Source organism: Eurypyga helias, unplaced genomic scaffold (genome assembly GCF_000690775.1).
Source record: "Eurypyga helias isolate BGI_N326 unplaced genomic scaffold, ASM69077v1 scaffold15559, whole genome shotgun sequence".
NCBI classification, from domain to species: Eukaryota; Metazoa; Chordata; class Aves; order Eurypygiformes; family Eurypygidae; genus Eurypyga; species Eurypyga helias.
In genome coordinates this window covers 7,180-35,040 of record NW_010274237.1, presented here as the reverse complement: position 1 = coordinate 35,040, position 27,861 = coordinate 7,180, and the positions used below count along the sequence as shown (strand labels likewise).

At 35.6% G+C, this 27,861-nt stretch overlaps 1 protein-coding gene across 1 annotated transcript; it reads right to left on the bottom strand.

Moving 5' to 3' along the window:
• Positions 1–1,526: 1,526 nt before the first annotated feature.
• Positions 1,527–27,861, bottom strand: LOC104504618 (protein broad-minded-like; the record flags this gene model as incomplete). Its single annotated transcript, XM_010159765.1, has 8 exons — positions 1,527–1,646; positions 4,879–5,067; positions 6,878–7,018; positions 8,647–8,801; positions 9,762–9,877; positions 10,692–10,761; positions 19,625–19,708; positions 27,736–27,861. Coding segments are annotated over 8 exons (1,001 nt in total), but the record flags the coding sequence as incomplete, so codon positions are not given.

The window sequence follows — 27,861 nt, the reverse complement described above, 5'->3', positions numbered from 1 at the left end:
CAGTGCGTGTGTGTGCATGTGTAATGTTGCAAAATGAAAAGAATAAGCAGTCTACAAATACCATGGGGGGCAGGTGAGTGAGACTGAAGAGGAAGCTCGGCTGGTGATGGTGACAGGATGTACCAAACAGATAACACTTTCTCCTCTTACAACTCAAGAATTAGTATAACTAATTTGAGACTAAGTTTTAATAATTAATTTTATATTTTCTTTCCCTGTGACTATGACTATCTGCAGTTAGTAAGCTATCATCTTAAATGTTTACTTTTTATCTAGCCTCATGAGCATTTGAAAGGTTACATTTCTACCTGATATTTTCTTTTTGGGAATTTTTGATGCAGATCAATGTATGAAATTAAACAGCCACAGGATGATAACTTGTCGTTGTCCATCTACGTCTTTTGATTACTTGCAAATACTGAAGGAAGCCCTCCTGCTTGCCAAGAACTACCATTTTATTTAGAGGTATGTTGTCATCTAATTGAGTATTATTTACTGACTCAACATCATGCCCAGTGCTTTGAAATTTGCATTCAAAATATTAATTGGTACATAAATCTATATTTATTTCTTAAATAATATTTAACAATGATATAATGTAAAATGGAAATGAAAGCCATTAGAATGTTTCCACAGTTGCCCACTGTGTTACCCCAAAAAGCTATCCTTAGAGCATAGCGCTCCTCAAGAAAACTACTACTGTTGAAATTGGGAATTTCAGTCAACTCCAACAACGTTGAATTCTTACCTACACTGCACTGGTGTTAGAGAGTATGTAGCAGCTTTACTTCCCGCTTTTCACTGATGATGAAAGGCAAGCACAGATGAAGTGTCTTATTAGTTTTCCTGCCTGAATGAAACCAGAATCTTAAAAAATGATCATTTTACAGAGAAATGAAAAGCAGGCTGCTGAAGGACTTCTTCACTTATGCAGACAGAGAGTGCATGTTACAAATAGATGTTTTATGACATAAAATTATTTTATTTTTAAAAAGAGAGTCAGGGATATCAGTCTTTTTTTCATTGCATATATTGGAACACCCCATTTTCTCAGCCTTACACACGAAGTCAAAACATCCACGTACAGGGAATTTTCATTTGTTGCCTTTTCATGCCACACTAACAGCTGCTTATAAGAAAAATCACTTTGTCAGACCCTAGCAAAATATGAAAGTTTTAGACTGTGCTACAAGGATATGATTTGGCCACAGGTTCAAGGATTTGTAAGGAAGACTTATGTTTTATGGAAGAAACTTCAGCATCCTATATGAGGGTTCTAAAGCTGCCTTCTGCTAATTGAAAATGATGCTGTGCATATAGCCTGTCTGGGAAAATGTGGTATTTTAGGTCACTAAACTTAGCTGAAGTCCTTTTTGCAAAAACTATATTCTGAAAACACTCCTTATTTTACAATATGTACATTTACACAGCCTGACTTATTTTAGGGTAGATTGATGGATCAATTAATTGGCATCCTTTTAAAGGACGTAACCACAACTGGAAAATAAAGAGCTTGTTTGCTTCCTCTATGTGTTCTGTGCTCTTATGTTCCTCATGTCTTTCAGCAGCATCGGTCTGTAGATGGCTTCCAAGCTTTCCATATATTCTAAATAATCACTCACTCGAAACCCATGGAGTGCTTCTTCCTGCACAGATACACAGAGAAAATATTTATTAGCTAGGAAAAAAAAAAAAAAAAAGAAAATATGTATGACTCAAATTTAATGAATTCCCACCTTCTAAAGGTAGGTCATTTTGTTCTGCTTGTCACAGCCTGGGTGTTTAAAACACAAGCATTTTATTACATTTCATTTAGAAGTAAAGAATTGGTAATATTTGCTTCTAAACAGTTCTTTCTAATTACAGTCTTGGTAACAGCTTTTTCAGGTGGACATTTTTCACCTCATTTTTGGAGAACATGCCATGTGAAGTTTTTTAAGGAAAACAAATTAAGCTTTAAGACGACAAAGCCAGGTACTTAAATAGTCTTTTAAAATATTTCTATACCAGCATATGGCATGCTGAAAGTTTGTTAGTGTGGCTTTTATCTCTAATTAGATTCTCAATAAAAACCAGGAGAGTAGCAGTAGCTACTTTTTTTTTTTTTTTTAAATCAATTATAAGGAAAGATCCCTAGAAAGTGCTTAAATAAAACCAGAATAAACACTTCTGCATCACCACAAGTGATTAATATTCTTACCAATTCCAAAACACATAGTAATAGAAGATGTCCTCAGGAAAAATAAATTAACAGGCCATGTTCCTTCTCTTGGCTACTACATTAGATGGAGAGGGAGGTACAACCACAGAAAGCAGGATCCTGAGGAACAGTGTGTAAAATGGGTTAACGTGTTGCTGCTTTGAACCAGAACAACCTGTGTGTCCACCACCTACTAAACAATATTACCAGCATGTAATGGGCAGCATGTGCTGCGGAAAGGTTTTTAGAGCCAGAGAGTCCTTGTGAATGCTGAACCAAATTCTCCCGAGAACACCTGCTCAGGCTTGGAAGGCTGCACTTTGGCATTTCAACAGAAATCAGAGATGGTCCTTGTTATTTCTCTTCTCCTGCTCATGAGTGAAAGCAAAGGCACAATTTTACATTCCAAGTTGCTCTTCATGTACTGTGAGAAGGTTAACTACAGTGGAAAACTGACTCCAGTAAGTATTTAACTTTTTTTTTTTAAGCAGTCAAATTCCATATTGATTAAACGTGCACACATATTAAAGCATTGGTCAGTCATTCAATTGTCAATAATATGGCCCAAACCCACAGAAAATAAGGTGAAGAGTAGCTAAATTACCCCTAGAAGAGACTGACACACTGGCCTACGTGTGCTATTTACAAGTCGCAAAGCCTGTAGGCCCGTTTCTCTGTTTCATCCAAATGAAACCAAGACAGTCAAGATGCGTTTCATGTGGTGGCAGTTTACAGTATTCTTGGTTCACATTTGGCATTACAAAGCTATGCTCCTTCATTCTTCCATGAAATGATTAATAAAAGAGCAAGCAACAAATTTAACATTCAGTTAATGCTGAAACTTCAAGATACCTCTCTCGAAGGGATCGTAGCTATTAGTAACTCATCTCAGCCAATAAAAAGAACTAGAAAAAAGGAAAAAATGCTCATGGACAATTAGTTACTTCTACTTTCCTCTTGGCACAGAGGAAAGGCAAATTATAGAGTAACAGGAGATGATCTCTTTCACAGGATATCATCTATTTAGGACACTGAAAGGGTGAATGTTTTATTTATGTGCTAGGCATAAGGTCATCTGAATGGATGGCAATGTTATCTCCAACTTTTTGTTTGCAAACCAAAGTATATTTATATTTTAAGAGGAAAGTATTTGGGTTTTAATTTTAATAGCTAGCTGCAACTACTTGTTACATAATACCAACAAAGGTGTATTGCTGTGAAATCATCTTTTTGTGACAGACATAATGTATGTTAGAATCTTAAAACCAGAAAGTACTATCAATCTTGGAAGGAAAATAGGTAAGAGCACTTGTTCGTATATCAAATCGCAGGTATGATGTTCAAGATGTGACATAACAGTAAAAAAAACCCATAAAATGAATACTCAAAGGCTGTAGATGTGTTGAGGTGTTTTCTTAACTTGGATTATGTTCTCAGAACAGTTTATACTTCACCTTTTAAGAGAAGTGCTCCACTACAGGAAATCCAAATTTTTGAATGTTGGGCTGAGAAAAGGCTAAAACTTGAAACTGAATTTGTTTATGTCAATAAAAAGGCAGCTGACTAAGGTCTTCAGAAGTATTAAACTCAAGAACCTCACATGAAGTCCATAACATAGAGGAAATTGAATTAATAGAATCATAGAATATTTTTTTCTTTAGATGAATTAAGAGCTATCAAAAGCCAAGAGTACACTTCAAGTATGCTATTAACTCTTATTTCTCAGCAGTAGACAATAAATTTTAAATACTCCAGTAGTGCATTAATATACAGTATTTCTCATTAATTTAGCAGTACCATATCAAATATTTGGCCTGTTTATACCACAGGTGACAACATACAAATCCTCTGTTCTATAATTTACATAAGATATTGCAATGATGACATCCAGATCAAGTAGATTTTAAGCCACATTGACCAGGTCAAACAAACAATTCACTCATTACACTGTGTAACAAACATTTTCAAAGAAAATGATTGAGCTGACATGTTAATCATATTTAAGAAATATGTAAGTTGGATGCAAACTAGTCATAATACTATTATTATTAGAACAGACTAAGATGCAGATGTACAGATCTCAAAAAAAAAATTGTCTGGAGGGAAAAAAAAAGACCAGTATAAGAAGCAAAAATGTCTTGGCGAAGAAGAGTCAAATATTTGCATCTGTTCATGACTGCATCTATAGCTAAGCGGTACCCTGCAAAAAGAATCCAATAACCAAACATAATCTATAATATGCCAAAGAACATGAAATTGTGAGGCTGGTTGCATAGTAATTAGCATCTATTCAAAATAACAGCTCACTGAGCTTTGTGCCACATTTCTTCAAGCTTCAGTAGGAGACTGTGTAAACCCACCTTTCTGGAGAACATCTAGTTTAATGGAGATAAAGGCCACAGAGAAAACTAAATCAAATGCCCTCATGATTTAATGTGGCTATTTACTTTGTGTACAAAGGGAACTGATCATGACAAATCACAAGAAAATTCTTCTCTGGAAAATACTATACCACAATTTTCTGCCAGGAAATAAACAGAATTAAAGTATTACTTCACTCACTGAAAATCAATAAGTGAAAGTCAGTAAGAGCTTCACATTAAGTAGCATACATATTTTCAGTATTGAGAGCTTTGCTTCCCTTCAGCAACTGAAAAAAATCAGAAAGAAGCCCTTACTTTAAGAAAGACCTGGAGATCTTGGGCTTCAGTGTGCTTCAGAATGTCTTGCTGTAGGTGTCTGAACACAGAAATACATATATATATTTGATAATCGGGACCCAGGAAAATACATATAGCAATGTAGTGACAAATCTCGCTCCAGTCCATGTAATTCCAGAAACACTGAGTTATCCATTGCAGACAAATCTAGATGAGAATGAAATTGTATATAATTAAATTGCTATAGAGAGTCATAACTGATCAGCTTTATCTCAAGTTTTCTGTGCTACAGACCTTTTTCCCTATAATATCATCCTACTTGAAAATAAAAGGGATAAAGTACAAACGAATCACCATTTTTTAACACAGAACCTACGAACAGACTTTTGATGTGTTCTGCTAGATGTAACACCCTGCACCCATGTATATCACTTCTCTGAGTGTATTCTGGCCAACTCCTGAGGTTGAGACATAAAACTCAAAGTCCAATGAAAGCAAAAGTGATTTTTTCAAGATCTTTTTAAAATGTGGCCTAGAGTATAATGAAGGTGATGAAGGTGTGCATAATGTGTATTCTTCTTTAAAGTAATGTAGTTCTTTGCCTTATAAATTAATGTTAGGCCCTTCCCTAATGTTTTCATTTAATGAAGTGGATGCGGAACACACTTATCAACCCCTTTTTCCAGTTCTAAATCATAATGTATTAAGATGTGTACAGAACATTTCATTTAATTCCAGACCACACGTCTTCTGCTAATCAGTTCTTAAAGTGTTTAAAAACATGCAGCAGCAGCATAAGCACCAAGATTCTAATTAGATGACAGCAGCCATACTCTGGCATTAAATCTGTTTTCAGGTGTTTATTGATGCATACAAGCACTTAAATACAAAGACTTAAACAAACTTAAAGAGTTTGTTTTCACAGTTCTGGGTTGGTTTGTTTTTAATCCTGTGGCAGAACTGCAAATCATGCAGGAGACATACTGGCACCCACCAATGGCATTTAGTAACACTTTAAATAAGTAAAAAAACCCAACCAACCACCTTGTCAGCAGTTTAAAACAAAAACTACTCTATTATTGAGTGCACACAATAATAAAAGCATACAGTGTAACTTACACAAGAATAGCTAAGGAAGGAGTGACTGTCCCTGTGTGTTTTCCCATCACAAAAGAGGAACCTTATTAGAAGCACCTCACTCGATGCTGAGATTAAGCCCCTCATCTGTCAGTCTTCTCTCCTCAAAGACCATATCCCAAGTTGACTATTTAAAGCAATATCTGTATCAAACTGGTCTCTGCCCCCATTAAGAAGTGTCTTAAGAGCCGCAAATCTTGTGGCAAAATGGAATTTTGAAGACATACGCTGAAAAACTGGAATGTCAATAACCTTTCTTACTGCGGTGAGAGGCCCTTTGCAATGGCCATCTAACTCATTATTGTGAAGCTGTTTACGCTTCATCATGACTCTAGTCTTCACAAGCCATGCTCCATATGTAGCATTCCATGTTAACAAAGAATTGCAGTAAGTAGGTAAAATGAAAACTGACGTTATGGATTAACATTGTTCTTTAGTGGAGAAGAATAGTGTGTTACCTGATTGTAATATTTATAGTAGCTTATCTAAAATTAATTTTGCTTTAATACCACCTGAAGTGCTTCCTATTGCATGCCTATTCCAAATTATTCATTTCCCCCCTATGGAAATTTTAAAGAATTGTTCCAGGGAGTAAGATATTCTATGTATTTGTAAAGATTAATCTGAGGGTTTAGTATATATTATTTTTATCAAGTTTTCTGCATGAACATGTAAAGGAAAGTCACCTGTCACTACTCTACTAAAGTCAGTTGCTTTCTGTTTTCAGACACTCTATGCATTCCATACTGTATCTCTTACTCTGTTTCATAACCACCACAGAAGTGCTGTATAGAAAAAAACCAGGAGTTCCTGTACGTCCTCGATTTTGTGGGTTTAAGTCAAAAAGCTGATGATACTATGAAACACATTCACCAGTTACCTGGGATGGAGTGAAACCAGACATGTGGAAGGCTGAAAAGACAAGTGGCAGCTCAGCTTCCAGCAACATTTCAATGTGGTGAGCACAGCAAAAATAGACTGGATGGATGCCAGATTCCACTGTGGTAATAGGCAGGTGCATCTGATTAAGAACATCATCATCAACAACAATAAAATTGAGGAAAAGACTTACAGACTACAAAAATACATTATTTTAAAATATCTTGCTGAGAACATTATATAAAAATACACATTTACTTGTAAGATAAGTCATCCCAATTATTTTAGAGACAGGAAACAGAATAAACAAAAAAAGCTGGTAGTACAATCAGGAAGAACATGTAGTTAAACTAAAGGAAATTCAAAGTTAGAAACTGTTATTAAATATATCCTACATATTCCTTTGCATTAGCAATCCAGTTCTTTATTGCCTGTCAATTTTCATTGTCAAAGTAGGGATGGAGAAATGATTGTTATATTTTAAACAGAACGGGGAGGGGGGGGAAGACTAATTTGTGTTGGATTCTTTTTTCCCCTTTTACTAGTGGATAGAGCGGAACTTCTGTGGCATCTGAAGTTGTTTTCTCTGCATGTTTCTTTGCAGTATGCATGGCCAGTATGAGTAAAATTCGATTTTGTTCAGCAAAAGGAACAGAATTTTTATCAGTATGGAGAGCTCTGGTTGTCAGTGCTTGGGTTCTAGGTAATGAATCCTTGCAATTTTCCTCCTTCCCAAGGTAGGCAGCATCACAGTCCAATGGCTGAATAATTCCTCATTTGTGTTTTGATATTTTATTTTAGTTTACACTGCGGTAGTTATGCAAATAGGTAATTACTGAATTTTCTCTTTGTGTTTTCAAGATATATTGTGAAAGAGAAATCACTTAGGTATTGAGAATGAGCATTAGCACTGCAGCAACCTGCCTGCAATGCTGTGTAGTTCCTATACGGAAAGAGACACTGAAGTTCTCAGCACTGACAATGTCCAGCCCAACTACATTTGCACAACGGAGCAACACTTCATTGTACTGGAACAAACTCAGGGCTGGACTCAGTGCTGTGACTGGACCAATACGGTCACTTCCGGTGACAAGACAGACCAATTCACATTAAGACAGAGGCTTGCATGAACAAGAGGTATGGAATCCAATCCATGATTCTTATATCCCAAAGTTCTCAGGTAAAAATTACAACTGTTTATGTTCAAAACATGCAAGACAACATGACAATGTAAAAAGTTGGACTGAAAGGGACTTATTTTTAATAGATGGAATATAATTAAGGTGGAAATTGTCTCTTATACTACACACTTGATCCAAAATATGAATTATTTGAAACTGCCAAGCAGTCTGAATTTATATATTTAGCAAAATTTAAAACCGATAGTTTTACTAAAAAAAAAAAAAAAAAAATCAAAATAATGGACTTGCACACTGTAATAATGAAAAAAAAAGGTAATTAACCAGTAACACAGCCTTCACAAAGTATTTAATGCCACTATCAAAGTTGATTTTACTGCCAGTTTTAAAATTCAGTAACATTGCCTTTACCAGCAGTCTACCTGTTGTGTCACTACTTTTAAACAACTATTCAAGCAAATGTCAGACCATTTTCCTGAGATAATTTTCCAGTGTCACTTATTCAGTTAGAGGTTATTAATGAAAAGTTAATGCATTAACAAAACCCACCCAAAACTGAGGAAATTGATAAAGTCTCCTTTAGAAACTCTCAGAGTTGCCTTTCAGAAAGGAACAGCTTGTAAGCTCTTACCGATACATGCAGTCGTGGCAGCCAGAGAAATGCGGAAACAAGAAGACGTGAAAACCGCTGAAGAAATGTCAGTGTCTTCTCCGCATCTCCCGACATTATGAGGAAGACAGAAGACGCAAACCAGTCGTAGCCGGCACAGCGCTCCTGCAAGCAGCCTGCGTGAGAAGGTTAAGGAACCCATGCAGAGACCTCCTCCTCGCTGCAACGCAGGATGCAGCCCTCCTCCTCCCCAGGCCATGTACACAGAGGCAAGAGCTGGCTTGTTAGAGATGGGACAAGAAGAATATAGCTGCACAGGAGGCAGCTTCTTGAGGAACCTCTCAAACTGAATGAAGAAAAACGATTTAAGCTATTTTCCTTACACACTACCTTTTTTTTCCAGTCCATACGTAGTCAAGGCAAATCAATCAAAGCAAACAAAAACCAAGTAAATGCAAAAAACCCTGCACCAAAACTAGTGTACCTACAGCACAAGAAAAGGAGAATGGTGGAGGAAGAAAACAGGATTTGTAAAGATTATGGAAAGAAAATAAAAGTAAAAGAAAAGCTTAAAAATAAAGATTAAGCATATTCTGCATAACATACCTGAAATGTTTTTTAATAGTGATATGCAAGTCTAATACCCAAAGAATACTGTGATGCTTGTTGGGAAGTGATATCTGTTTTACTTTTTAACAAAGTTCCACAGTAGATCCACAAGTCAGAAGCCAAAACTTTCCTATTGATGAGATCACAGCCACATACTGTTACATGGGCAATACCATTAACAATGCTGGTATTGTGGGAGTACCACAAATCCTCATTAATGCTCAAAGATGCATTGCTCTGGACTCTCTATCACATACTGAAAGATGTGATCCTACTCCAAAACAGTTTATGACAAAAAATGAATGAGGCTTACAATTTTATCAAAGCACGGGAACAAAAGGATGAAGGTTTTCTTGAGTGCACTAGATGTGAATTTTAACTTAACAAATTTCAAAGTAAAAGTGCTTCTTTTTTTTTTCTTTCCAATACATTGTACACATCTACACCACCATCAAAAGCCCAACTTGAGAGGTCAAATTCCATTGGCATTCTTAAGCAATATAATTTATGCCATCAAAAAAGGATACAAAGTGGGGATACCACAGTTCTTTGTTCCTGTTTCAGAAATTTCTCACAATTCATTAAGACGAAGCACAATCCGTTTTCAGCATGTTCCTTTAGCAAGTTTAGATATTTTCCATATCTAAGACAAAAAGTTAGAAACCAAAACTGTTTAAAGGTTAAATATTTTTTTTATAATTCCGAAGAACCAAGAATCATATTTAATAGGCCAGTCAAAGTTAAGCTGTCATAGTGTTGTTCATCATAAACAGTGTGGTGTAGATCTACATGTAAGTGATTTAATAAAACCCATTATGCTTTACCTAGGAAGGATAAACACCAAATATTTGCTCTTCAGTGTTAACAATTCCTCACTTAAATTCCTTTTAGCTCAGTTTTAGAGATTGTGGCGGGGAAGAGCAAGTACTCTAACAAAAAACTCATTTTCTTCACATACATTATTTAGAATTCCATCTAACTATATTGAATGTGTAATTATTAGCATTCAAATTAAAATATTAATGCTAAAGATAACAATATGTGGAAGTACAGACACATTAGCTTTTCCTTCATCACAGCTCTGCAAATTACCAGCCAAATAAAACGTTTAAATGGCATATAACTAAGCTTAGCTAAACAGAAACATTTAGAGAAGTAATGTGAGAAAAAACCCAACATAACTCAGGAAAATGTAATTTTATGGTAATTCTTACTAACAAGTTACAATTATCCCTTACAGAAATAAAAAATAATAACCTGTATAATCTGTAAAGATAATTATATTATGTACTAATACCTTTTTCATTTTCAAAGATAGAATTAATTTTCTTAAAGATGATCTTTCGATTTGAATGGTATCAAGCACTGAGTTGATGGATTAAATATTATTAAAGTCATTCCATGAAAATCAAAGAAATACTAGAAATACAGTAAGGAAATATTTTAATATTATGTACCTGACTGTCATTTCAACACCAAGCCGCTGCACAGATGAAAGGCTTTCATTCTTCACATCTGTATCCATATCTAAAACAAAAGAAAAAAACATAATAAAGTATTATGATAAATATGATTTTAACTGAATATTAAGGTAAAGTTTCTTTTATGTATGAATACCAATTTTGGAGAACTGTTTCTCTTCTGAAATTAATCTACTAGTGTTTGCAAAGATGCATGAAGAACCTGCAATCCTCACACACCTCAATTTTTTTTAATTAAAATCACTTTATAAGAGAATCTTCACTTTTAGTATATTTATTATTAGCTTAACAGCACAATATAAACTTACAAAATCTTTTCAGACCTATTTCTTAGTAAAGCTTTATCCCTTCTGGCCAAGAAATGAGACAAAGCTGCATTTTCTGATCTACTTTCTTCCATTCCAGTGGCCTGAAAGTCTCCTAGCTGTAAAAACAACCTTATTAACAGAACTTCTATTTTGATATGAATGTCATAAAACTTCAAAACTGACATTTTAAAATCCTGTATTCCTATGCACTGCTCTTTCAATGAGTAATATATACCCCATTTTCTGTATTTGTTTAAATTAAAAAGCCAAGTTAGACAAATTAATAAATCATTAATTAAAGCTACCTCTGTTGTAATATTTTCTCAAAATTTTAAATTCTAAATGCAACTAAAAATGGGGCATTGTTTTTTTCAAGTACATACTTCATCTAAGCTAACTCTACCTCAGAAAATCTACCAATAATATTATGAGTTACAAAGCCAAGGGCTTAAACCTTTAATATACTTCTTTAAGACACAGCACTAATTTACAACCAAAAAACCAAACCAAACCAAAAAACCAAACCAACCAACCAAACAAACCCACAGTGAAATAAATTTTAAAACACCCCCTGACGACCAACATACTTTGCTGCCTTATCTATTATTTACATAGTTAACAAAGTGTCCTCATGAAAGTGATAAATGTAAAAATCTAACTAAGCAGATCACAGAGTAACTTGATACATATTTTTTCTATACCATTCTCAGACAGATGGAGAAATCAAACTGAAGGATTCCCTAGCTACCCATTCAGGTAAACACTTGATGTTCCTGGTAAGCAAACACGGACTAAGGTATTAAAGATGAAATATTTACAGGTTAAGGGAGGAAATGCCTCTGGTTAGGAAGAAAAGTGGAAGAAATAAAATTATGAAGCGCTCTGCTCAGTTGAGATGAAATAGGTTGAAATTTTCTTGAAGAAAACAATACAGCAAAATTACAGTTGACAACAAAGCAATAACATTCAGCAGAGGAAGTATGGTGAGAAAAAAACATGCTCTGTATTATAACTTTGAGGACAATGATCTAAGTGTTAGGGTCATCAGAAATTAACCTTGTATTCTTGACGAATACATTTATACATACAAAAAATCAACTGGGTTTTGAGTAAAACAAATTTATTCAATAATCTGATAGGGCTGAAGTAGCAATCCCACGTCACAGAGGTTTTTTCACTTGAAGAAGAGAAGTTCAAATATATTTGGCATAGTATACCAGCAACACTGGTTGAATACATATGAAATCACAAGGCATTTCAGTTAAAAACCCTCAGAGATGAGCGAAACAGTTGAAACCTTTTTACAGCTCCAGTTCCACGTTACCTATTTACTCAAGTTACCTATTTACCATACCAACAGTCAATTCATTTTCAGGTGCCTGTTTGCAATTGTGAAGGCAAGAGGCATACTTACATCCTAGAAACCATGATGGAAAACAAACCAGGGGAACCTGAATGAGTTGGATATGACTAACGACTCATTCAGTTCTGGCACGATGATATTTAATGGCAGGGGAGAGGCAAGCACTACCAATAAGCCACAAAGAAGCCTCGCCTCCATTTTGGGATGGATCCTCCTGTGGATGGCAAGGAAGGAGCGGTATCCCAGTCCAGCAAGGGTGTAATGAGGAAGAGCTGTATCATAAACACCAATATAAGCCCAGTTTCCATTCTGCAACAGGTTACAGCAAGTACTGAATGTTTATTTCACATTAACATTAAAAGAACACAACCAATATCATTGATTCTATTGCCTTTTCTTCTCTGTTATTATAAATTTCTTAATTGCTGAAAAGGTTTTTCTCACCAGTTTTCCTTTTGCTATTTTCCCCTGTATTGTGAAAGAAGATAAAATTAACATAGAGTTTGAACTGAATAATTCTGTATTACACAGCACCACACCAAGACAAATACTCTTGCTTTTGTACACCAGTTTATGTGATACTGTCACAGCCCCGTACACAAGCCAGTCAAGTTGCTGCCAACCCATAACTCACAACCGGAACACACAAAATGTCGTTCTTTCTCATGGGTCAAAAGTTTTGATTTTTCATTTTGTTTACATATTAATAGGCTGGGAAGACTACACTTTAGAAAACTATTAAGTCATTTTGAATACACAAAGGACCACTTCCCACTGATTACAAACTGGACCTAGAAACCTTAAATGTTCCATTAAGCTTAGAAAATTGTTATTAACAATAAGCGGAATACTGAAATACTGCATATTGCAATCTATGGATAAAAAGTTGACTCGTAAGCTTTCAGGAGTATAACTGTACTATTGTAATGATGCTCATGATAACTCTCATTTCATACACTGAATTTAATTTTCTACAAAACTCATTTGACAGATATTTATCAACACATCTGATATAACTCACTGTCTTGAAACACAATGGGTTTCATGACAAAAGGCACTGACAGATTAATTTTATAAGTAAGAATGCCATTTATCCTCAAACAAAGGAAAGAACACCTCTCTGAACTCTGGATTAGATAACAACATGATAGAGCACTGTGGCTATTATTAAATGGAACTAACAAGGCATTTTGGAAATTTCCTTTTTATTAATCTTATAAAACAAAAATTCTATGCTGAACAGGTATTTTATATTCCTTTATTTAAAAATGTAAAATGCTGAAGAACCGAAATTATGCCAAAATGAAATTAGTGACTTGAAGAGTATCAAAATTATCTAGGAGCTGTTTTACAATAAAAAATAAAGTTGACTTTATGACTCATTCTAAAATGCATAAAAAAACCCACAGCAGTAAATATGGACCATTTTTCAGTATAAATTATATTTTCCTTTTTTTTTTTTTTTTTTGTTAGCCATGCAACTGGTCTTTATATTAGTAACGTCCCATACACACTTCAGATGATAGGTTAATCATAAGAAATATTGGTATGCCTGCTCTCAAATCTTTTTATAATCCACTATGTAATACAATCTTGTTCATTCAAAAGAGACAATGCTTTCTCGGAAACACCAAAGATGGCAAACTCTTAATTGCTAGTTGTAACATTAAACAAATCCCAACAGCAATAATAAAAACAAAAACCAAAAAAAAAAAAAAAAAAAGAAAAAAAAGGCAAAAATCATTCTATGATTCTATGAAAAACTACCAACCTCCATGTGGAAAGTTGTAGAGAATTATCTTTTTCTACAACAAAGTAGTTCTTTTTATCATTTGGTAATCTTCCTTTCCAACCTTTCTACCTCTAAATAAAAACTCAGTTTGAGGCCCATCTACAGGAAGGATCAAAAGGAGGACTGGGGGAACTACAGACCTGTCAGTCTGACCTCGGTGCCAGGGAAGGTTATAGATGAGATCATCCTGAGTGCCATCACACGGCAAGTACAGGACACCCAGGTGCTCAGGCCCAGCCAGCACGGGTTTACGACAGGCAGGACCTGCTTGACTAACATGATCTCCTTCTGTGACAAGGTGACCCGATTAGTGGGTGAGGGAAAGACTGTGGATGTTGTCTACCTAGACTTTAGTAAAGCCTTTTACACTATTTCCCACATCATTCTCCTGGAGAAACTGGCTGCTCCTGGCTTGGTGGGTGTACTCTTCACTGGGTAAAAAACTCAATGGATGGCTGGGCCCAAAGAGTTGTGGAAAATGGAGTAAAATCCAGTTGTCGGCTAGTGACAATTGGTGTTCCCCAGGGCTCAGTAATGGGGCCAGTTCTGTTTAATATCTCTATCAACAACCTGAACGAGGGGATTGAGTGCACCCTCAGTAAGTTTGCAGATGACAAGTTGGGTGGGAATGCTGATCTGCCTGAAGGTACAAAGGGTCTACAGAGAGAACTGTAGACAGGCTGGATAGATGGGCTGAGGTCAACGATAGGAGGTTGTTAGAATAGTGTACAAAAAAAATCCCATCAAAGAGTACTAGTATTATTGTTGGATTTGAATTGTGAATGGAGGAAATGTAAACCAGATCCAAGAATAATTGCTGGAGAATGTTGTTGGCTTCTCACTGGAGCTAGGTAATCTCACGTGCAATTCCACCTCGACTATTTAAAGTATCTGTTATGTCATTAGTATGCTTGTCATAATAACACAAGATAAAATATTCATCTCCAGAACCACTTCTTTATTTATCGATCATCACAAATACTCAACCTATTTTTGGCAGCAATATCATTAAAAACAAAACATGTTTTTAGTCCAGTTACGTATAAACTGGCAAAGGGCAAACTGTGTTTTGCTAACAGCATCTTTAAAGGGGGCACCCATCTTTAAAGAAAAGTGTTCATCTAATGATACAGGAAGAAGGGAAGAATGCTCTTCCTTCTCCTTTCCATTCAGCCGAGTTTGGGGTTGTAGTCCTGTATTTCTCATTTGCTACTCCTGATCAGCTGTACAATGAGAGCTTCCCAGTGGTGTTTTCAAAATTTCTCAGTTCATTACCCAATCCATCTGATTCTTGGAAGATTAAGAGCTCATTAAGTGGAAGAAAGTCCCTATGAGATTTTGTTCAGACAGAGAATTAAGCTCCACGTAGAGGAGGAACACACCGTGACATTTGAGTTTTATGGCCAAGACCTGAAATCTCCGAGGTTCTGTCCCTACAGTACATGGCAGAGCTGTTTCAGAGGCAAAGTTTGGTGGAAATAGACAAGGTCATCTGCAGAACCAGAGGTACCAAAAAAACCCCTGTTGGTCCTGAAAGGTCACAGTATTCCCAAGTTTTGGGCAGTCTGCAGCACATGGCAGAGACCAGTTAAGAAGTCCAGACACTGACATACTAGATAATTCTGCAGGTGGAATTCTGAGAAATGGATTTGTTGGAACCTTGAGAAAACAAATACAATTCCACAAAGCATTTATGCTGCAATGATGTGGAATTTGCTAACAGAAAAAGTAAGTGACTATTTTAGGAACATCATAGCCCTAATGAGTACTGCCTATTCTACTACTACTGCACATTTCTGTTTATTGCCATCCTATTGCCCATTATAGTTAGACATCCATGATTTGGTTTTCAATGCTGGTACTTCTTTTAAGAAGAAAGAAAAATAAAAGCAAACTAGAAAGTATTAACTATGGAAAAGTGGACAGAGAGAGTTCATTAACATTTAACGCACATATTGTATGTTATTTTACTCATCTGAATCCATATCACAGCAGTATCATTGCTCCTAGCAGAAAGCAAACTCTAAGTAAGATTTGTGTTACTGTTTATAATTAAACAAGGCAACTGCATAGTGGTTCATCAGATATTTTTCCTTCTCTCTTATCTTGAAAATGATAACAGCCCAAACTAATTTGATTTTTTCCATATTTGCAAATTTTATAATAGAATGAAATCCCGAGGGTTTCCACAACAGATGGATGACTCTGTTGTTCTAATTACAACTACCTACGGGTTTAGAAAGCTGTCATTTTTTTAAGATAATCAATTTCTCATTTCAAGAAACATGATAAACAATGAATATCTATGCATTGTACTGAATCCACTTTCATGAATATTGTAGCTTCTCTTAATTAAAATTTAAAAACTGGTAGAAACTTTTTCAGTTCCTCAGACCTAAATTTACTCAAGAGAATGGTGGACACATACCATTTCCAAGCCCATGTTTGGCTTACTCAGATGTGCAGGTAGGAAGATGCATTTGGAATATAGTTTGTCTTCTAACAACTCATTATCTTTACCTAATTATGAAACGTCTCTACTATAACAACAGTTTTAGGATTTAGCTTAGATAGCTCTCACATGTATATATATGGAAAAAATACTGTGAAGTAACATGACATTCAATAATTAATTGTTCTCTTTGGAGAAACTCCAACCCCTCGTACGCATTAGCATAAAATCCTGGAAAACATATACAAATCTGATCAATCATTATTCAATCAGTGAGAGAACGAGAAGCCTAATTTTAAGTAAGGTCTGATAAAGATTTGACCATGTTTTGTTTGTCCCTTTTGTACAAACACAGGGAGCGTAATAGATACCTGGGTTCCCAAAGTGCATTCCCTGTCTTCATAGGAATGCCACACTGTATGTTTTATGATGTAAAAAAGAACTGGAAATGAGTGTAAGTTTGGCTATACAACTGATTCTTACAATCAAGCCCTTTTATTGTTCCAGAGTGGAGTGAGATCATAGATCCAATTTTACAGCCAGATTCATGTTTCACTTTCATGTCAATCAGCATGAATTTAGCAGTCTTAACTAGCTTCCCTGGAAAGCACTCATTGCTTCGCCTGTCTGAAAAAGTTGCTGTGAAATTTTAGTAACTATTTTCTTATAAAATTGAAAAGAAACCCTTGAAAAAAAAAATATGCTGTTTGCCTGAGCAACACTGTTTCCTGGACTGGAGAACTCTTCACAAAAAGCATCTGTGATAACAGTGTTGCTGATAGGGAAAGGAAGCATTAAGACAACACCAGCCCTTCGCCTGTATTTCACATCAGTTTCTTACCACTAGACTACTGACTATCTTTGAGAAGGCTTCTCACTCTCCCATCTCCAAACTTGTCTTCATTAAAACACATGGACTATATCACAAGCATTTGCAAACGAAAATCATCAGCCAACCCTTTACATTTTTGAACTTTTATCTGAGAACTGAGCAGGCAATCATCCAGAATCAATATCCAATACTGCCTGTATAAGACTGAATGAAAAAAAATACAAAAAGGAATGTCATGCAGACTGTGTTAGTTCGTCATGGAAAGAAAATCTGTCAAGCTCAAGAAAAGTCAACAATTGAGGCTTTTACTATGTTACTATTGTTTCTATAACTATTCATTGGGATTTTCTGTTCTAAAAAATTAATGTACACAATTGTCACAGGATTTTCAAACCTGGTGTTTCTTCATAGTTGACATTAACTTCTAGATAAATAACGTAGTGTTGTTGCCACCTCCACCTAATCAATGGTTTGTGGTGAAATCACACATCAATGAAGTAGAAGATCCAGGTTCAACCTTCCTGATCATGCTTTAAATCCTAGCTTTGAACAAAAGGTTGACAAGAGTAGACTGAAACTAAGGTACTCAACATCTAAGTGAACACAGTATGGACGACTGCTGCTCTTCATTACAGTCCTTCCACACTTGGCTGTTATGATTAAAAAACAGCAGGATGCTGTCGTTGCTGAGCAAGACATCCACTTGGAGGTAGCCCAGTTCCCCTCTCTCTCTGTTCCTCCTCTAGTTAGCTTTCACCTTATTCAAACCAAGTGGGTTTTCCTGTTTTTCTAACAGGAAACACCAAGATAACGTTGAAAGTTTAGGTCTGTAGGCTATACAGTTCTCCAAAATGCGAGATAGGCATTCCCCAAGACAGAAAACTACACCTGGGCTTTCCATATTATTGAAGAATGTGTGATACTTTGAACTGCAACCTGAAAAAAGAGATGTGGAAACAGTAGCAAGGGGGACAGCCCAGGTGTCAAATAAATAATTTACGTCATGAAGACATTAGGTAGGCCTTTAAAGGAACCGGCAAAATCATCATTTGAATTGGGAAATGTCAGAAATATGTAAATAGCAAGCCTTATGAGCCCATGAAAAGACTTTTGTTGCTCATTTGTGCCTCCTGAGACACTGAAAAGTAAATGACAAACTAAAGCAGGACAACAAAAAACCCTTTAATGATCTTTCAAGGAAAAATAAAACAGTGACAGAAAGAACTGTCACTTCAGCAACTCTCTTCATTAAGCAAAGAGAGAGATTCTCAAATAAAATTAAGAGTACTCGTTTAGCAAGCTTTCAGAAGGTAAAGGCCACTACATAAAAGCAAGAGATCCTCTAAATTACTAAAGGGGTTTTATGCTTTGAAACTTCAAAGGCAAGTCTGAAGTCTCCAAGGACACTACATTTGCATCTTATGGATGTAGGAGTAAAGTAACAGTATAAATAGCACTCTCCCAAAAGCCGGCTTGGTTCTCCAGAGTTAGTGGCAGAATAAGTACTCTAAATGACTGAACTACAACCTAAGAGAAAAGTACTGGACAGATAGTAAAGAATGAAAGTGCATTTTCTAGCAAATACTAACAATGCTTCTAAATCTTCTAATTTTGTTAGTGCTTCAAAATATTAAAATGTATCACTTTACATTCAGAACAAACTAACTTTATCATTCATCCTTTATTCTTGGCTGTAAGCACAACACCTGCACAAAACTAACAGTCAGATTACTCTACCAACAATAGCAGTACTTTAATACATATCCTTTAATGCAATATAAATTGCAAACCTTTGGGTTGATTATATATTATGGGGCTTTCAAAAGGTGAGCCAGAAGCTTACACCATCTTAAATGTTTATGCCACCAACTTTGCAAATCGTTCCATAATAGGTGTCAGCAAATACTCTGAATCATACTTCCACCTGGTCTGCATCTCCATCTTTCCATTACACACACAGAAATATGAAAGCCCATCACTAATAATTACCTGTACTGTTTACTCAAGCACATCATCTTTTGCTCCAAAGCGAGGTATTTCCCACAAATAATGATTTCTGAGCTGATGAAGAACATTTTAACCAATCCACAAAATGTTACAATACACTTAAAAGGAATTTAAATGTGAAGAGGCTGCATGGCAATAAATTATTAGAAACTGACCTTTATAGTTTCCCATGCTGAAATAACACTCCAATTGGCTTTCAGACAGGTGTGACACAAACTTTTCAATTAATTCTGCCAAAACTGCAAAAAGTAAAAACCAATTTAGAGACAATGAACAAGATGTGGAACAACATTGCCCAACAAAATGACGGTATGTCAGAAACTAAAGCTATCTGAATTCCTGTACATTTATTCAGGTTTTTATGGAGAAGCAGCTGAAAGCATGCACTGTGGTTTTGCATTCCTAACACCATTCCTAACTTAAATTAAAATTTATAGCTTTATTGAGAATATATTCAGTGTAAACGGAAAGAGAAACCCATATTATCTTTATATCCTCCAAGGATTACTACAGAATTTGCTACACCGCTTCAATATGAAATGAAAATTAACTATAATTAAACTACAATATCTTACCACATTTGTCTGTGTATATAGTCGGGGGGGAGGGGGGGAACCAACAAACACCCAAACAAACCCAAGAACACACACCAAAAAACCCACACCAACCCAAAAAAATGCTAACAAAGGTAAAAGGAGTTTTAAGGGCTGTTTGCCAAAAAATAAAAAAATACAAAAACAAAACCAAAAAAACCCAAACACCTATGCCATTACAAGATAAGAAATTATTCACTTAAAATCAAGCAATACGAGCATTTCCTTTGGGAAATTCTGTATTTTACGATGACCATAATGTTGTTACTCAACTCTGGCCATGGAAGTTTGAGTCTGCACATACTGCATAGTTAAGCCAAATGGTGACATCTGGTCACTATGTAGGAAATCACATCTCCCACCTTCACAGGATGTTGACCATGAAGTTTGTGAGAACTCTCAATGACAAATCATTAGCAAAAACTGTTCCTTATTCTTCATTTTTGCAAGTTTGAGGCTCCTGTAACCGAGCGCACTGCCACCTTACAGGTTTAAACAAACAAAACAAGGAAGGAAGCCTTTATGCGTACTGCAGGGAGGAAGCCCATATTGAGATAAGCCATATTAAGAATTTAAGATAGCAACGATGAATGTATTTCATAAGTAAATGCTATCCTAAAACAGCTGCTGTTGTAGTGATAAACCAGATTTAAAGAATAGTGATATAACCTTTTTCACAATAATGTAAAGCAAGGAAGTGTATTTAGAGAGCAACCAGTGCTGCTACCCATAGGATTTCCTGTTTTAAGTCTGCATGTTACCATTTTCTTGGGAGCACCTCACCATAATAGTACTGAAACTTCAGCTCCTGGTCCCCCATTCCTGCACATAACTCCATGCACCCACAGGTGGTTTTGCTGGGTTTAGACTGAATAATTCCACTACACCATTTCAGCAGACAGCTGTACCAACGGTCGGAGCAGTACAAGTAAGACATAACAATCTGTGGTGGAGGTGGCAATGGAGAGGGCTGGAAAACACTAGAACTAGCCTCACTGACAGAATCTAACACAGAAGACTGCCGTGCAAGCTCTTTGGTGCAAGAAGAGGAAGACAGAAACTCCACCCGCAGTCTGATGCTTGTTACACCAGAAATATAATGAAGAAAAAGATATCATAAAGACAATGAACTCTTCTTCCAACTGTTTTAAGCTAACATAATGACATTAAATCATGATTTATTTTTTTTCCTTGATCAGTTATCTCAAACATTTAGAGAAATTCATTAACACCAAATGAGTCCAGAAAAAATTTTTTAAAAGACTGAGTTTTGGTAATAGTGTGTTGATGGGAGAGCAAAGGGGAAAGGAAGATTCACTGCAACAGCTAAACAAGGATTTACCATTTGAGGAGCCAACTCCAACAGTAACAAAATTAATTTTGCAATGCAAAGGACTACTAAATCAAAACAAAAATTTACATGTGTAATTTATATTCTTATGCATTTTTATGGAGAGAAGAAACTGCCAATGAAACATAACATAGCTATTTTTAATCATGGCTAATAAACCACATGGGGCTAGCAAAAAGCATTCTATTTTATAGAAGAGCAATGGTTTATTCATTCTGTGAGAATAAACAGAATAAACAATCTCACTAAACTTCTGTAACACACACTTAGTGGGAACTCGGTCAACAAACAATGTAACAATTATTTGTGTAAAATGAGAAAAGGTGTCTATGCCTGGAGCTGTCTTAAAATTTGTAGCTAGATTGATGTTTACTGTATGACTATCACTGTAGTGACTAACAAAATATTCCATACTATAATAACAAACAGGAACTACGTTAAAAGGACTAAAATGCCACTTAATTCAGAAAATTTCAAACCAAGTCGGAACATTGTACATTTGTTCCCCTTTTGTTGGAAGGCATCCACACACTTGACCTAGCAGTCGAATATATTTCAGTTCAGTGCTTGAGTTAATGGGAGAAGTGACAGCTCAACTGCTAAGCAATTTTTTGAAACTCAAGCACTAAATTGATTTCCAACATTTGGAAGTATTTCTAAGTGCCTATCACAATCTTTGAAAAGCTTTTAATCAAGTTTGAGAGAGGAAGACACACAAGAGTTTATCAAAACAAATTTGGTTACTACACAAATAGAGACTTTTCACAGGACGCTGTCTCTTCCAAAAGAACGTCCACATGAAACGGCAAGTAGTTATTTTAATTTTTGTCTTTTAATACTACCTTGATTAGCTACCATTGGGACACACCTTAAAAATCTTTATAAAGGTAGAAACTGGCTCAGTGATTTTTCATTTAACTGGATAAGTAGACAAAATAAATTTACGAAAGTTCACTGTACAGTACAGTCAGTATTGTAAAAGCCTACATTGTCATGCAGAGGTTATGTTCAGAGATAGAGATTAGTGTTGTGGCCTACCAACTAAGTGAAAATGTTGATTTTCTTAAATTATGGTAGCTTGGCTGTATTAGCATTGAAGTTTTTAAGAGATTGGCAATTACCTCATACAAATTTAATCGACACATCCAAAATAAAGAGAATATTAATTTAGGAGTGTGTAATCATATACAAAATAAATGAAAGGGCTTTTTAATTCCCTAAACAATTACAATATACTCATAAAACAGCTGAATTCCAGCAGGATGTTTTTTCTTCCTTGAAGAACTAATGTACATAAGGAAGGTAATTGAAATGGCTTTTAAACTGCAAAAGAACACTGATTTAAAAAAATTCATGTAATTAGAAATGTTTTAAAAGGGAACCACCATGAGAAGTTATCTCATTCCTACTCTGAAAGGTTTAAGCCAAAAAGGTCAAAAACTGAATAAAGCATCAGATTTTTTTAGATCCTCTAATGTAACTCATGCTACTGGATCATGATCTATACCAACTCAACAACTTCAGAGTTTAGAAGAAAAAGAACTTTCTGAAGAGTTAAGTAGTCCTGCTTGACTTGTTTTAGAGGTTAAGAATTTAAGAATGAAAACCTTGGACAGCTGACTTCTTTGTAAGAGTAGTGTCAGGAATTTTCAACTCCACCAACCATACTTCAGTTCAATAAATCTATGAAAAACACAGTTGGCAGTTCCATTCCTAATGGCAAAAATAAGGAGGACTTTTTTGAATTCCTAAGGTAACAGAAGAGAGTTTCAATTATTGAACATCAAAATGGCAAAGGAACAACCTGCATTTTCTTTGAAAAGAAGAAAACAAGCTAATAAAACCTCTGACAGCATTTCCATTAGAGATGAATGTTGCACAACTTACACCAATATACAAATATCTTCTTTATTAATACCTTTCAAATCCTAATTAAATGTTGTAATTTTCACACACATGCGTGCACATTCACATGCACTTACACTGCTTACAGGATATTCCTCTGGAAGGCACTTGAAACTGGTTTGGGGGATGGAAGAAAAGTTTTGATTCGCAACTGTTCTTCCTTAAAGACGCACTGTTTCACTCTAATTCTGAAACAAGCTTCCTTGAAAAATCAAGTAAGGACATAAAAACATAAACATCTTTTTTATATTATTCTAAAAAATTTGCAAATGCACTATTTTTAAATTGGTCAGACTAGAAAAAGAGAGCAGACCACAGGCAGAATTTAGACATAATTGAGTGATGTTTGAGGCAGATTTAGTCCATATTTAAAAAGATCAGATTGAGCTTAGAGAATCTGTGTTCCTTCAGAGAACAGGCTCCCCTGAGGACTGAATCAGAGTGGAAATCTAATGCAGTTACCATGATTTGTCTTTCTGAAATCACAGCCTAGAGAATGTTCATTAACATGCTTAGCAAGAGAACCTAGGGAAGGCAGCTATGCAAGTTAGTCAGATCTTCTTTAGCTGGACCAAACAAAGACTGAAATTTAAATAATTTACTCCTTAAAAGAAGGAACAACATGCTAGTAACAACTCTAAAAAAGTAGTATTTTGTTGTCTTTCAAAAGATCCTTTACATCAAAAACTAAAGTCCCTGTTATCTTTAGTGCTATATACAGGCAGAGTGGTGACTGTTGAAATCCTAGTAGCTGTAAATCATACATGGATATAAGCTACATTTACAATGCCTGATTAGGCTATTTTGATAAACTGCCAAAGTTTAGCATTTTGTTATCCTGAATAAAAAAACCCCACAAGCACATACAACAGTCATGCCTTCTGAAAATATTCATCTTTTTTGATTCTTCATCGCATGGGGGAAGTTCTGCAGTTATTGCCAACTTTCTGCAGCAATTTTTAAAGTCTGTAACCCACAAATGTCACAAAGGCACTGCCTCAAAGGATCACACTCTTTTTCGTCAGCATGTTCTGACTGAGCTACCTGTGCTGACGCAGAGTTCGTAGAGCATTAATGGGTTGCAGAACACTGTGTTGATCGCAGCCACTCTGCTTTCATAAACCATTCTGTTTGTAAACAATGAAGAAAAGTCCTATGTTTTCCAATAAGTTCTCTCACAGATGCTATGTTTTTCGGATCTCTGAAGTCATCAATAGTTGGTGAGACAAAAAGACCAAGCAACCAAAGATGAAAATTGCCTTAAAAAAGAAATATGCCCCTCACTTTATTTGAGAGAACATTTTGGAGGTAAATTAACAGGCTCTAAAGAATATTGGTATTGTAAGTTCAGATTCCCCAGCAAGATATGCCACAGAAACTCAAGAATGACTCTATGGAGCAAGTCACTTCAGCGGAGTTTACTATCCCTATCCATATCCACATATGGATAGAAAGCTTGAGGAAAATTATTAGGATTTGGGGATTGATTACCTCTCAATTATGAAGGGAAGAATGTTAGGATATAAATATGATCTCTACAACACCCTCAATTTTTGTTACTTACAAGTTTAAAATCTCTTAGGAGAGGAGAAGATTAAAGGCATTGAATCTGTCCAGACAGGAAAGAGATCAGCTGCTGACACAAGCTAACTAGGAACAGAAAAAGGGGGCTGAAAAACCACAGAAATACCTTCTGCAAAACCTGAACAATGAGAAGGGAGAGATAACTGGAAAAGGAACGGATGAAACAGTCAACTCAAGATCAGTGGTTCAGAAGAAAATACCTCCCAGTCACATGAATGATTTGAACATAGAATATACTAAGCCTAGATTCACAAAGCCCAATAATTTTCTACATAAATCCAAGCTATTTCTCAGAGGAATTGATTTGCCTCTTCCTCTTCCTGCCAAAGCCTAGATGCCAGTAGATAGAAAGCGTTTATCTAGGTGAACTAAAAGTACTTCAGGGTGACCACAAGTATTGCCAAGAGCAGTCCAAAAGAGGCCAAGACTTAACCTGACCACAGGTTCGGTCCATGGTTCTCTGGCTGATCTAGATGACCCGAAGGCATATGCAAAGATGCTCAACAACAAGCAGCTCTATCCCTAGCAACTACAATTCTGTGGCACCTTTATAGAAGGAATGACTAGTTTTTGTCTTAGTTTACTGCGCTTAGAACAACAGAATATAGAAGCTGGTCATCTAAAAGCAAATCATACTGTAGACAACCAAGAAAAATCCCACTTTCAGTCCTGCCAGACTAAAAGACATATAAGCCTGAGAAAGGTTTGTATCTTCATCTAGAGGTTCAGTAAAGCCATCCAAAACTGCATCGTGATCTTTGACCACAGAAATAACTTAAAAGCTACAGTCAGAGGCAATGCTGTTGCAGAGAAAACACCAATCTAGGAAGGAAGATGGACATTCCCAAAAGTAATACGTTACTGTATCATTTAGCACAAAAATATGGACCAAGTCAATGTGATAGTAATCAATCCTAAAAGAGTGAATTAGAAATATTGATACTATACAGTTTGATTAAGAATTTTCTGATGGAGTTCAAGTAGGTTCTACAGATTCAGCTTCTGGTAATCCTGACAGCAGATCGCAAAATATTTTAAAAATCAATACACACTAAACTATACAGTCATTGAATCCAATGTCATCTTTGCGGGCTATGTTCAGTTTCAACTGCTGTTCATGTGAGTCTGCCTTAGAAAGGGCCCAGTGCAGGAAGCATAAGTATGCATCGTTGTTCTGTAATCCTTGGAGTTTGCTTCATCTGCAACTAAAGATAATGTTTTGATTTCTTGGGATCTGGACTGAAGTGTCTCAGTCCCCTGAAATTAGGGAGAGTTCCACATGCTGCAAAAGGTACATAGCAGCACAGCTGGCTCTCATGAAATAGTTTCAATGAACATGAGGTTGTGTCAAAATACACAGCTAGCAGATATTTTGCTGCTTCTGAAATATCTTCGATCAGAAATACATCATTTGAACAGCTTTCCATCCACCTTAAATTACCAAGACATACACTTAGTTTATAATATAGTTATTACTATTCTAGGGTGTTTTTATTTACTTATTTACTTATTTAGTGTTTCATTATGCTATTCTGGTTCTATTCTTACAGGTGGGGTTTTTTTTGTGGTTTGTGAAAGCACTTGCAGAAGTCCCTCTGAGGCTTAACAACAATTCCATGGATACCTTCTTGCTGACTCTTACTCCCCGTCCCATCTCAGCTGGGAAAAGTTATTCAGAAGCAAGCATAATTTTTTGCTTTGGGTTAACAAATCTTAATGACTAATTCCTCATTCTAGTTTCTTGTACCTGCAACAAAGTTACAGAAAACAACCTACACAGGTTTTGAGGCTGTGTATGGATAACTACAAAGCACAAAAGGAAAGACTTTTCCTTTGTAAGCCACCTACTTCAAATACATGTTCTGTTTTTTCTAAAAATCTGGTTTTTTAAATAAATAATCCCTTTTACTTGCAGGAAGACAGACTAACATTTTTCAACAAAAATTTCATATAACCCAAAAAGAGAACAGTCTCTACATGCTACATTCAAATAAAATTTATTTTATACAGGATGAATTATTTGTGCTTCACAATATATAACTTGAAGAAATCCCCTCACTGAACTACTCTATCAGAGTCATGCAAGTAAAGTAAATATACCATTTTGCTAGAAAAATGGGTTTTTTAATTACTACCCTTCAATTTATTTTTCTTATACTAGCAGAAGCTCATATAAAATACATTCAATTGTTTCTGAATCTGTTTGTTCACCTGTTTCATAAAGGTCTCTGAATACATGCATTTGTGGATGTGTACAATATAGCATATATTGTAAATGCATACATAAATTATACACAAATACATATGTATTCTGTCTACACGTACCTTCTTCCAAATGGAAGGTGAAAGCTTTTATTAATTCATAATCACCTAAGACTATACACTCAAGCTTGTTTAACATAAGCAATAGGAAGAGAAAGGTCTGAGAATTTAGAAACATTCAATAATTATTGACTTTAACCACATTATAGAAAGGAAAAACTTCTTATTAACTGTTTTAATATTAAAGCAGTTCCTGTATAAATGACTTCTCCTTAAGGCTTATGAAACCACCCTACAACTTTTATGTTGCTATATGATTTATCATAAAATTCAAGTCTCATGTGAAACACACATGCTGGGTTACTTTGACCCAATATAAAAGACATTTCATCTGTCTGAGAAAACATCCTTGTTTTCTCAGGAACATCCTACTGAAATAGTTTTCATAATCAACACAAAATTATTGACTACTTGTATGGAAAATGTAATCCTCAATGAAACTGTAAAAAACGGTTGTCTACCAGTGGCCTTCTGTTTGTTTGCTTTGTTGAAGTCAGTAAGTCATACTCACTTGTTCCACGGATGATACCCGGTCTGGCTTTCATGAGTTTGCAGAACTGTTTTCTACAAATTTCTGTCCACCCAGTTTGCTTCTCTGGACTTTTTAAGAGTGATAAAAGCTTGTCAAGATCTTTAT